The sequence below is a fragment of the Hippoglossus stenolepis genome, chromosome 1, assembly GCF_022539355.2.
Source record: "Hippoglossus stenolepis isolate QCI-W04-F060 chromosome 1, HSTE1.2, whole genome shotgun sequence".
NCBI classification, from domain to species: Eukaryota; Metazoa; Chordata; class Actinopteri; order Pleuronectiformes; family Pleuronectidae; genus Hippoglossus; species Hippoglossus stenolepis.
The window spans coordinates 21047394-21060990 of record NC_061483.1 but is presented as its reverse complement, the minus strand read 5'-3'; the positions used below and the strand labels follow the sequence as shown (position 1 = coordinate 21060990).

Genomic DNA, 13597 nt, shown 5'->3' with positions numbered 1-13597 from the left:
TAAGGCCCTCTGAGCAGAGAATCTTTTCGCCATCTTCGTGGATTGTGATCAGGAGCCACACGGTCAAAGCTATGTATTTGTTGTATTCCGCCCCCAGCAAGGCGGAATACAACAGCTGGGATAGTGTGAGAGAAAATATAGAATGTTTCCTGCAAGACAGAGAGTAAAATGTGCAGGAATGAGGGCGCAGAAGTGCTTGAAATGTACAGTTTCCACACTTTTCTTACCTCTGGGTCCAGTGGACCCGAACACCACATATGTAATATAAATGTGTAGGGGGGGTGTACGGTGTACAGTCACTGAAAATATGTTCTTTTATATGTTCATCACAGAAAATGAGCCAAGGCCAATGAGTCTCAGGTTGGAAAAATTATTAATCGCATCATTTTTCTTTTAGCAAACATTGAAAACGGGTCCCACAGACCCGAACACCACACAAGGGTTAAGAAACGAGGTAAGATTTTCTAATCAGGAGACACTTTTAGTGTTACACATATTCAGACCACCTTACATTTTATTTCATTATATCATGTTTTGTCTGAATTTTCAATAAACCCATCATATCAGTCACCTGACATTCAGTCTGAACTGACAGTTGCGGTCTGTGTGTTACAATACTTTCCATGAAATGAGTCTCTGTGGATATTATGCAGCTTCTGTTTAGGATAATTCACTTTCACTTTAGTGTTGAGATACTGTACTTAAGAGAAATGCAGAAACAGCATTTAAATTAACTCGTAACAATTTCATGTGATGATCAATGTTTTAAGAGAGATAATGAACGGATGGATGAGAAATCGTCTGAATTGATGAAAGTGATGTAACTGTTGAAGTTACATTCAGCAGTGTGGATCATTAGAGATGAAGATGAAGATGTCTTTTTCTGTGTATCCAAACTTATGATGGGACTGTGTATTTACCTGTTATATGTATGTTTGTGTCTTTCAGTCCGTTGTACATCATGTGGAATCTCCCACCAAAACGATTGAGTTCCTCCATGGAGAGATCAAGGAAATGGAATTTGAGGGAATGGAGCTAGCTCATGAAAATGCGGCACTGAAGTGCATGATGTCCAGAAATGATGCTAGGTGGAAGAGGAACAAACAGGCCATGCAGGATCAGATTGATTCCGCCAAACAGGGGCAGGCCTTTGACTCTGGAAGAGCCATGCAGACAGAGTTGGAGGACGAGCTCAAGGAGTTGAAGCTGGTGTTGAAGGACAAAGAAAAGTACATCTACAAATTGAGTTCTCGTCCTAGAAACGATCAGATCGAGAGGGTGAAAAGGGAGCTGAGCGCCAAGTGCAACCAGGTCAAGGCGATGGAGCTTTCCTTTGACAAGAAGATGAAGCACATCATCTCTGAAAAAGATGCAGTGAAAAGTAATCTAGAGAGGCAGCTGACTGCTGAAAACTCAGCTCTGGCAAAAGAAAATACAGCTCTGAAGAAGCAGGCTGCACAAAACACTGCTGTGGCTGCACAAAACACTGCTCTGGCTGCAGTGAAAAGTAATAGAGAGGCAGCTGACTGCTGAAAACTCAGCTCTGGCCAAAGAGAATACAGCTCTGAAGAAGCAGGCTGCACAAAACACTGCTGTGGCTGCAGAAAACGCTGCTCTGGCTGCAGTGAAAAGTGATCTAGAGAGGCAGCTGACTGCTGAAAACTCAGCTCTGGCAAAAGAAAATACAGCTCTGAAAAAGCAGGCTGCACAAAACACTGCTGTGGCTGCACAAAATGCTGCTCTGGCTGCAGTGAAAAGTAATCTAGAGAGACAGCTGACTGCTGAAAACTCAGCTCTGGCAAAAGAAAACACTGCACTAAAGAAGCTGGCTGCTGAGAACGTAGTTATAAAGGAGCATGAGGCAGAGAAAGCTGCTCTGAAAAAGTAGGCTGCAGAAAGCGCTGCTCTAGCTGCAGTAAACGCTCTGAAGAAGCACATGGACTCTACTGCCTCACATCTGTATCAGGCCAGAGGTGACTGTGTCAACCTGATAATGTCTGTGGAGAACCAGAAAGTGGAAAATGACTGGAAGGGGGGATTTGCAGCTCTGCAGGAGAACTACGAGGAGAAGCTGAGCGTCCTGGAAGAGGAGGCCAGCTTCGAGCAGAGCGAGGATCTTTTAAACAAGATATGCTGCACAGAGGAGAAGTTGTCTCCTGAGCACAAGGAAGTAAAACCCCTGATACTGAAGAACATTGAGCTTCAGGTACGTTAAATCAGATCATTTTAGATTTGAATTATATGGATTGTAAGTTTGTTTCATGTTTAGACTTTGAGGAAGAAAGTGTTGACACTTATGTTGTCTCTGTCTTTTCAGGAACTCACCTTTGAGACCAACTCGGACAAGGTGAAGGTCAAAAATGAGAAAAAGGAGAAGAAAGAGAAGAAGAAGCAGGAAAAGAAAGAGCAACTGGAGAGAGAGAAGGAGAAGAAGGAGAGCAAATAACTGAAGAAGAGGGAGAAGAAGGAGAAGAAAGAGAAGAATAAGCAGGAAAAGAAAGAGCAACTGGAGAGAAAGAAGAAGGAGAAGGAGGAGAAGGAGGAGGGGGAAGGGAGAGTGAGTTGGAAGATATTCCCCTTTTTTCGCTTTAAACGCCGGAGCTAGTCCTAATCTCGTCTCTCATCCTTCCTCTCCCTCAACCATCCCTTCATCCTGAACGCCCCATTCATTGCAAAATGAAATGCTGGAAATGAATGATTGTTTTATGTTGACTACTTTGTTTTCATAATCGTTGGAAGCAGTAATTGAAATGCAATGAATCGCCCGTCCCTTTTAACAGCTGGGGCCAAAGCCAAGGACGACTCAACTGATCAACTGAAATAGCCATTTACAGAGATCTGCCATTCAACTAATAAAGCATTTCTTTAATCAATCTTACCACAAACACTTGAGCCCACAGTGAAAGCTCTGACTCCAGGTGACAAGCACACACTGTGAGTTGGCTTTTCAATATGCAGCAACAAAGAGCAACATGGAAAAACATTACAATACGATGCAAAACTGCATTTCACTAAACACAAACAGTATATTGATCCTAAATGTAACACATCAGATATCTGGAAATTTACCAATTAACACCATCTCCTCATACTTCATTTGCAAACACAGAAAATATGTTTCAATGTCTCATATCACAGACCCTCAGATTGACCATGTGACCCTCTGGAGGGTCTGAACCCAATGGTTGAGAAACATAGTTATTTATGGAGTCAAGAGGTGTTTATGACTACCATCTGGGTTAAGGGCAGAGGATGTCACACCATGTTAAAGCCCTATGAGACAAATTGTGATTTGTGAATATGGGCTATACAAATAAAATTTGATTGATTGATTGATTGATTGATCTGCTGGCAGCATAAGGTAAGCCTACTTTAATCTATTAAAACTATTACATTCAAAATAGAGGGGTAAAAACTTGGACAAACAAAAGTAACAACGTCAAATTTTAAATTACTCCAGAATACGTAAATTTTCACCACTTTCTAATTTTCTGCAAAGTTTGGTAAGAAGTTGAGCATGTTAAAGCCCTCAAAAAGCCAATTCATTTGCCTGAAAAAAAAAAAGGGTTAGGGTTCCTTACAATTTCAATAGGGCCTCCCACCGTCGGTGCTCGGGCCCTAATTACAGACGTTCACTGGTTATATTTCTTTACAATGCTTTTAAAACTGAGCTGAGGAAAAACTTTCCCATGCAAAGAGAACATTGCAATCATGTTAATTATTTATTCCATTATGTGATTGTTAGATCAGTTTTGTGGCCATTATTGATAAAGATTATCCAAAGCACCAAATATATAAACTCCAGTCAGAGAATGATAATTAAGACTAGAGTTCTTTGAGATTTTGTATATTTTTAATGGCTGATTGAAATATAGTTCTATGACATAAGCCAAATTCTGTCATTTGACCGCAAAATGTCAAAAATGACAATCAACATCTCTTTGATGGTCTCCGAACATCATATCTAAACCGACTGTATATGCATTCCACGCATATATTTAAAGCTCCATAAGGATACAATGAGAGATCAGTGTACCCATTCAGTTTGCCGCAATAAATAACTTAGTTTTTGTAAGTCATGAAGTGACTTCTGAAAAGTTTGTTTAAAAAAATTTGATTCAAAGAAATGTACTTGTTTTAACAGAAATATGAACAAATTCCTTGGATAATGAATGTCCGCATAGATATGTTGTGGCAGCTTTAAAGCTGCCTCCGGGGTCTCACCACAACAGCAAGAGAAAAAACAGTTGCTTTTCAGCTTTCTTTTATTTTTCCAACACAAGAGAAAACAAATTCAACACTAAACTTAAACTTGCCAGCACTGTCTGCTGGTGTATTGGCTTTTCAGCTCCGTCTTGTCCATGTGTGTCTTTGTTTCTCTCCGTGCGTCTCTCCCGTGTGTCTCACGTGAGATCTCCGGGTGTCTCTCCTCTGGCAGCTCTGCTGCTGCCTTTTGAACCAGAGGATCACTCAGCTATCAGCCCTCAGCTGATTAATCCTCTGGTGCAGGTGGAGGTGCTCTCTGAGCTTTACAAAGTGCTTTGACAGACAAAGCAGACACAGGATACACACAGGATAATCACAGAGGGTCAAACTAATACAAAATAATAACTTAGAGGATGATAATAAAATAACCATATATATATTGTAAGGTTCACCACCCCATGCAGAGGAGAAGGCACCTACATAACACAAAGCATATATTAAAAATAAAAAAAATACATACATACAATACATAAACTCGTAAGGTGTCATATGAAATGTAAAAATATATCATATTGAGTTTTTTCTATCGAGAAATAGAGCCAGATTAAAAGATATATAAAAACTTAATTTTACAAGAATAAACAACAATGAAAAGGTGTGTGTTCATGTTTTAATTTCATGTAAAAAAATGTGGTTGTATACACACACACACACACACACACACACACACACACACACACACACACACACACACACACACACACACACACACACACACACACACACACACACACACACACACACACACACAAATCTTTTCTTTGGATGTTGTTGTTGGTGTATTACGAAGGCTTGGCCGCCGGGTGGCGCAGTTACCAGGGAGCAGCAGCAGCAGGGTCGCTGTGTGTTTGGCTGAATCATTTCATCCATCATACCCACAATGCAAAGTGAGACGGCAGCAGCCTGGAGCAGCGTTTCGGGACAAGTTATCATGGCGATGAGAGACGCATCTTCTCCCTGAGCCCCACAGCAGCAGCCAGAGCAGCAGCAGCGGCAGCAGCGGCGGCAACAAAGGAGTCCTGCCCCCGCTTCATGCACACACGCACCGGGGCCCGGGCCGTGCGGGGAGCTGCGGGAGCGTCAGCCCACATTGGAGGAGCAGGAGAAAGGACATAGCCGGTGGTCGCAATGGCAGCGTCGGAGCTGTACACCAAGGTAAAGACAAGTGTACACAGCCTGTTAGCATGCGGGCTACATACGGTTAGCAGCCGCTGCGGTGAGAGCGACCTGTTCAAATGTGCTGCTGATTTTCACAGTAAACAGGCGGAGAGGAGGACGTCAAATCTGTGTGTGCGTGTGTGAGTGTGAGTGTGTGCGCGCGCGTGCGTGCACGTGTTTGTGCGTGTGTGTGTGTATGTTGGCAGTAAATGAATGAAAACGCTCCTGAAACCTCATTTAAAAACCTCTGTGCATTAATCTGTAGAAATGAGACGTGAGCTCAGCGCTGAGATGGTTCCGCTGAGAAAACGATACCAGATGCGACACAGCAGCGACACAAACCAACCCCCGTGTTATTTATCTGTTCATTTATTATTATTGTCCATTATCTCCATAACAAGATGATATCTTCTCCCGGGCCTTCGTAATGTACACAGCCCCCGTCTCCCGGGTCCTCTCCCCTCCCCGCACTGCGAGCAAGGGCGCTGGGATGATGATGATGCAAAGGCGGTGCCAGCCATCATGGACGCTCCAGATTTACGCTTTTAGAAGCATCATATTTGGCTTAAACTGAATTCTGTGCATCTTTACAGCCTCGTGTTACTTCCTCACGTTGTTGCTGTGGCTGGTCTGTGTTTGTTATTCGGGATGTGAGCAGGTTGGGTACCTCTCTGAGATGCTGCGCTCGCCGCAGCATCCGGACAGCTGTAGCATCCTCCCTTCTCTTTAGCATCCGGGGCCCTGCAGCCTCAGTGCGGCTCACTGAGGAGAGCATGACACTGCTGCTAATGATGAGCAGGGCTGCTGCACTCAACACGTACAAGGTCACAAGTGTTGATGCTCCAGCTACTGTAGTATTTCTATGTCTGCAAATGGGAAACAGGGGATGTGTGTCTCTCTCTGTGTGTGTGTGTGTGTGTGTGTGTGTGTGTGTGTGTGTGTGTGTGTGTGTGTGTGGGGTGGAGGGAGGGAGATGAGTCACCCATCTTCCTCTGTGACAGCTGGTGTCTTCAGCTTGAATAGCGGCCGTACTGGAGTAAAAAACGTGACAGTGTGTGTTATGGTGATATTTGCCACTGAATTTTCTTTTTAAATCTGCACCCAAATTGCCGAGCCGCAGTGTATTTCAGTTCTCCAGCCCCCTGAACCTCTGTTGTCTTCCTGTGACTCCTCGTCAAACATGTTTGAATCCTGTGTCAGCGAATTGCTCCTGTGGTGCAGTTCTGCAGCTGAGCCTGACCCCTTTTTAAGGAGAGAGGAAAATAAAAACACCAATTGAGGGAATTGCTTCAAATTTGGTGCAAACATTCACAATGACCTGATTAGATTTCGGAGGTCAAAGGTCAAGGTCACGGTGTCCACACAAAACATGTTCTTGGCCTCTTGAACATGAAGTCTGCAATTCTTTAAATTCTGATCAGTCGTTGCTTGGACTCAAAGATGAAATGATTATATTTCACGTATCAAAGGTCAAACACCTCATTACTGTGCAATATGTCAGGAGCACCTGAATAAGAGACTTGTCTGACTTACAGTGTGATATTTGATTAATCTGTGTGTAAAATAATCATGAGTCGCAGCCCTATAGCTTTAAGAGAAATAAGGATTTCTGCCTTAATTCACTCTCTTTAAAGACAAAAATTCAAAATGATATTGAGATGCATTAGATGTGAATTCCAGAAGCGTTTGCCTCAGGCTGCCAAATTGCGTCTGCTTGTTGCCAGCCTTTAATTTGTCTGTCTAAATACCATGAGAATCCTGTTGGGTGTTAAATGGTTTGAACAGCAGAGGGATAGAGGAGACTTTGGATGCATGTGTCAGTGTGGCTGGGAAAACTAAAGTTACTTCCTGCTTTGAATAGTCGAGTCTGTTTCAGAAGTCCGTCTCTGATGTCAGAACCCTCTCTGTGATTTACTTTTCCAACGCATGGTTTTAAAAACACTCTGCCCTTTGTGTTTGGGAGTCAGCCTTATAGAAGCTTATTGAGTAGGTCTGAGCTGTTGGGTTAACACACACACACACACATGCACGCACACAAACACATACACACATACACACATGCACACACACTCAAATACAGACCATTAGATTCAGCCCTGGTTTGGCTCCTCTTTGACCTGAAAACCAGTGTAAAGAGAGTTGAGTCAGAGGTGAAGACTTTTTCAGTAGCCTTGAGTCTCTTCCATCCACTTTAAGTTAAAAAAGTAAGAAATAATCAGTGTCAACACTGTAGTCAGAGGTGGTGAATGCACAAGAGACAGTCTAAGAAGGAAGAGGAGATTCCCCTGGAGATGGAAGTGAGGCGATGCTCCTTAGATGAGTCAGAGCTGGAAAGGTTCTTCCACACATAAGCTCAAGTTAAAAAAATTCTGCATTTAAAGGATTTTTTGGCTGTAACACAACAAGAGAGCATGTCCAGTATTTTTAGTAGTACTATATTTAACATATATTCCTGAACCTAAGCTGAAAAGAAAAGTATTGTTTCTGCAGATGTCCCAAATATTTCACAAACGTACGATGTAGAGTCCGACAGAAAGGATTTGCCTGTGATTGCTCTTCAGACAGCTTTGATCTGTCTGTAACAGTAGACTGTCAGTCATTCGCAGGAGTTGGTAGACTGTGTAGTTTGTACTTTTTCACAGTCAGCTCATCTTCATATATTCTATGTAGACATGAGAGTGATATCGAAGTATTACTTTATGTCACAAAACATTTCCCCATGATTTTGTGTCCATGATGATTGAAACACAGCACTTAAAATATATTTATACTGCAAGACAAACACCTTCAGTACAACCAAATCTCGAAGTGAAAATTGAAATCAACAACAAGTTTTCATAAACTACAAATCAACCCCTATACTCTATATTGGACCTATGGTCACATAATGGTGGCAGCTGTGGCTCAGGAAGTAGAACAAGTTGTCTACTAATCAGAAGGTCGGTGGTTTCGATCCTCAGCTCCTCCTCCAGTGTTGAAACCCAAATTGCTGGTTGGACTAGAAAATAGTGTCCCTCTACCACAGTGAGACTTTTCACAAACACCTGCGGTTGCAGCACTGGCCATGAGTGTGCCTCTGACTAACTGAACGGTCAGTTTCATTCATAGTGAGACTACATGACATGAACATCTGGTCATCAATAGTAAAAGTCTTCCCAAAAACTAATAATAACATTTGAATGATAGAATGATTTCAAGGAGAGCTGGCTTAAGTTCATATCTGATTGAATCACATGATAAAAAGCTGCTGTAAAAAATAAAAATCATATATTTGTTTTGAAGATTTTTAACCCCCAGCCTTAACAATATAGATTTTTGGGGTCAAAGCCGATACTGATATTGGAGAGTAAAAATAGAGATGGAAATTATTTCAAACCTTTATGACAAATAAATTTAATTTAGGCTTGATATTTTACACTTAACCCATAAACTTTATTATAAATAACTATAAATAAAAAGAAAAAACACAAATACAACAATATATAGAACTTGAATTAGGAAGATAACATAAATGTTTATCTTGTTTGGATTGTTTATTCTGTAAAATAGAAGTTTGCAAACATAACCACTGATACCAACGTCTGTGAAAGGCTCATATCTGCCTATTTTATTGGACAAAAGGAGAATCAATCAGGATCTAATTCTCAGCCGAAAAAAATTCAATTTGAAATCTGAATACATTTCATACTACCATATGAGTTTATTTAGCTATGTAACAGAAAAGTTAGGTTAGCATTAGGTGGTGAATCTTACATTATCTAATGCCTGTGGTTATGTTTTATTTTCTCCTTGCTCTAATTTAGAGCATGTGCATTAGATTACTGAGATAACATGGTTAAAGTAATTCTGCAGTCCTCTTATATATGCTCACAAGTAGTCATTGGCTTTCCAACACAGATGGACACACCAAGGCAGACGCACAGAGAGCTGGGCTGAATGTTTATGACGTTATAGAGATTCCAAGTATTATGATGTTTTAGCGAATGTAACAGATAGCGAACAGAAACAGATATTAGTTTTTAGGAATTAGAATTAGGAATCAAAGACGTAGCTCTTCTCTAAACCACTGACACATGCTCTTATTGTGTGTCTTGTGTCGTCTGTCACACATTTATTTGAAGTAATGTCTGTGGTTTTTGGGAAAAGTGGTGTTTGCTCGCTGTTGAGCGTCTGACTGCTTCAGAACTCATGTGATAGGGGAGGGAAGCTCACATGCGTGATAGACATCATGAATGGCCAGTCATCTGTCACAGGGTGAGGAACTTTGGGGAACGTCAGTGAGCGCTGCTCATTTCTGCAGATACAATGGAACGGTTTCATCCCCCAGCGAGTTCTGGAGCTCAGCGCTCGATCAGTTAGTGTCTTGACTTGTGGCGCATGTGGCTGGAATCATCCAGAAACCAGCGGACTCAGAGCATGAGCTAGAGGCTCCATATTGAGACAAGATGAACCGGGAGTTGGAGTATATGTTTGTTGAAGTAAGTTTTTGCTTTTATGTTTTTAATTTCCTATCCCATTCCTTCATTGATTCATTTAGTAGATATATAGCAGATATAGTATGAGATATGTGAAACTTATAAAGAAGAATCAAATCAAACAGAAGAGCTACTTTCTCTTTTTGGCTCATACAGTCTGCAGATATGTGACGAGTGGTCTGTAAGTTTTGTTCTTGAGTTTGGTGTCTCTCTAATGGGGAAACATGGAGACCCGGTCCTGACATACCCTTCTTCAGGATTCATCTGTTATGTCACTGAAATCAGTATAAGAACTTTCCATTAGCAACAAATCAGATTTTAGCCTCAATCTGACCAACAACTCGATCTTTGTTTCACTGTCACAGTATGTAACATATCACACCCGTACATGTGGATACAGGGTGGAACATTTGTGTTGCAGGGGCTTGTGCTTTAGCTTTTCTATCATCTGTATTGCTGTTGTTGGTGGATTTTAGTTCCAGCATTAGAGCTAACATTTGAGTGTCCCTCATTTAGGGCTGGGTTTTCTGATTACAATCAATTGGTCTCCTATCAAATGATCCAATCCTGAGATCAAACTTTTAGTATATTTATATGTAATGGAGCTTTAACCATGTTGTAGTTGGTGTAGCCATCCTTCTGCAAGGAGATCTGTCCATGCGAGACATAAAACATGGCAGAAGCTGTTCCACTGAAGGTAACGGCAGGTCCACACGCAGATGTCTGGTCCTATATAAAAACTCTGAAGACAGTGAAGAGCCGGACAAGAGCAAAGATAAATATGAAAGATGTGCATATAGGAGGTGAAATACATAATACCACATATCTCTGAAACTGTTTAAAGAGACATCACTGTTATCTGGAACAAACTCCATTGAAGAACATTCAGTTCTCCATGTTCACATGTGGATATGTGGTTGAAAGCATGGTGATGGCTTCCGAAGCCTCATTAATTAATAGAACCTCGCTGCGTTTTACCGACATGTGAACAGTTCAGTGAGGTTGTCCCAAACCTGCAGAAGTGAAACAAAGCATCGCACCACACACAGTGGAATTATTTAGAGTTTATCCCTACATGATTGCAGAAAAGCTTTGTTCGAGAATCACAGCAAAGTGTGAAACAGGGTCAAACAATTGATTTAGTTTTAACCTATTTAGGGTTTGTTGACTTGAGCTTAGTGTCTCTGCACCAAACCCTCTGCACTCATATTGAATCAAAAATTAATAGTATATAATATTTTATTAATGCACCAGGTTAGAGAGTTCCTTGTACATTTTACAGTTTTACTCGTCTGAGAATCTTTTCACATCCATCAAAATAAGTTTGGTAACTGAAATATCCCAAACTGAATCGGAAACAAATCAGGTAGAATCTGAAAACAAATGAGATTTCAAAGGGAATTAAGACGTTGTGTAACAGAATTGAATCCATCCGTGTCTGATATCAGAATTTATTCCTTTTGTCTGCAATAAACAAACTCAGCTGTTTGCTGACACGTGTCTCCATTCTGCCTCCCTGACATAACCTGCACAAGTGAAGGTATCAGCTCTGACTAAACTAATGTGATTAGGTGCTGGGCAGCATCATAGCTTCTTAGTAAGAGACTCTGATCTCTGGCAATCACCGGCACACTACTTGTGCCGAGAGCCAGTGAGTTAGGGAAGATCACCGGGTGCCGTGAGACTATCGAGGGTCCTCCCTACCCAACTCTCCAGCGGGGACTAAAGTCTCTAAATCTTGGCGTCATGCTGCGTCTACCCAGCTGAGCAGAAAAACAGCAGATTCTCACATGAGGGGCATCATGTGACGAGGCTTCTGCAGTCTGAGACTCCATTGACCGCTTTACTGAGTATGTGAGCAAAAACACTTCTCACATTCCACTGCAGCGGCCTAGATAGCTGCCGCTACCAGCCTGTGTTTTAAAATGTTAAGGTTTCCACTTGATTCACGTTTATGATTTGTATGATCTTTTTCTGAACAGTTAAAAAACAATTTCATTCTCTAAACGAGTACATTTTTGCAGAAAGTTAAGCCACATGGATGAATAAGTAGATCATGATGAGACCTTTATCATTTCTGTAGCTATAAGAAGAGTCACCTTTTTTAAATCAGTACAGAGATAGCATACAGTATATTTACAGGTAAATTGGTGAGATAAGCATTTAGAAAGGAGACCTACAGTTTGATAAGTAGGAGAAAACCCTGTGAGAGTTCAGAGGAGGCACAGCAGGCCAGGGCCACTCCGGTCCAGCAGTGAAAGCTCAGAGCTCAGTATTAGCAGGGTGAAGTCTCTCTAATCTGCTGTTGACTTTGTGCAGATTTGTAAACACTTCACCTCTCCCTGCAGTCACACTCTATATCCCCCACACACACACACATAGAGTACACTGCACGCACGCACGCACGCACGCACGCACGCACGCACGCACGCACGCACACACGCACACACACACACACACACCCACACACCCACACACACACTCCCAATGCCCTGATCTTTGTGACCTCTAAACCTCCCTCATCCAACGTCCTTCAGTATCAGGAATGATCCGACACCCAGAGGTGTTGCAGGAGAAACAAGAGCCAAGGGGATTTGTAATAAAAGAAATGAATACGACTTTCATGTTACCTGCTGAAATGTGAAGAGTTGAAAAGAGCATGTCCTGGCAGTCATCTTTCTTTTATATTCAGAGATTACAACCATCTTTGGGCTCCACATTGTGGCATGCATCTTTGGATGAAGTCAGTTTAATCTCATATCTTTTGTTGAAATAAGATGCTATTGATTCTCCTCTCTTTCTTTCGGATACTTGCATAAGTCAATGTGCAGCAGCAGCAGCGTGCTAACCTGTAGTCATATGTAAGTGAAATGAAATCGCGGTGTAGTTGACTGAAATAAGATTATCCAGTGTTAAAACCTGAGCTAGCCTAATCAGCTCCTGATCCTTTGTCTCAGTTAAACCAGGATTAGCATCCGTCCAGTCTTGTACCTTTTAGAAGCAGCCTTTTCCTGCTGTGAACTGACCTGCTACTGTGAGGAAGGACGAGATACATTAAGATGATAACAGTAGAAATGTTCTAATACCCTTTTTTCCAATCCTGATACAGACTGCAGTACCTGAACTTTGCATATTTGCATATATACCGAGTACAGCTCTGATACCTGTGCAATTTAAAAAAACTAATAAAACACATTTAAATAGCTGTATGCTACTAACCTTGTCTGGAAGTGATGATGTTATCATTGTTCTATGGCCTGGCTGAGGTTAAACCCTTTGAAAGACCAATACATACAAAGAATGAATGTCATAGAACGTCTTTTATAATTGTTTATTGTTATTATTGTAGTGTATTCCTAGATAAATAAATGTAGGAATAAACAACAGTTTCTCCTTTAAATAGCCCGAAATTGTATTACATACAGTGCACTTCACTGTTTTACCTAACTGGCTAATTCTACCCAGCCTGCAATCACTTCTTCTTCGCTGCTCTAAATACAGTACTTTCTTGGGGAAAGAAAATTACAGTTTGATTTTGGTAAAACTAATTTACTTTAAAGACGTGGTATCAGATCTGTGCATAAAGATTCATGTACTCGCTGATATGTTATATTTTATTTCATCTTTGTACTGACCATAGGTAATATTTGTCAAAGAAATGATAGATTTTGGCTACAAACGGTTTGGCCCTATGATTG

General features: G+C 41.3%; 1 protein-coding gene across 1 annotated transcript in view; it reads left to right on the top strand.

Moving 5' to 3' along the window:
• Positions 1-5123: 5123 nt before the first annotated feature.
• myo5aa (myosin VAa) overlaps positions 5124-13597 on the top strand; it is a 53179-nt gene continuing 44705 nt past the window's right edge. Inside the window, 1 exon segment of the mRNA XM_047339648.1 lies at positions 5124-5421. Within this exon segment, the coding sequence (XP_047195604.1) occupies positions 5395-5421 (27 nt within the window). The 5' untranslated portion in view covers positions 5124-5394.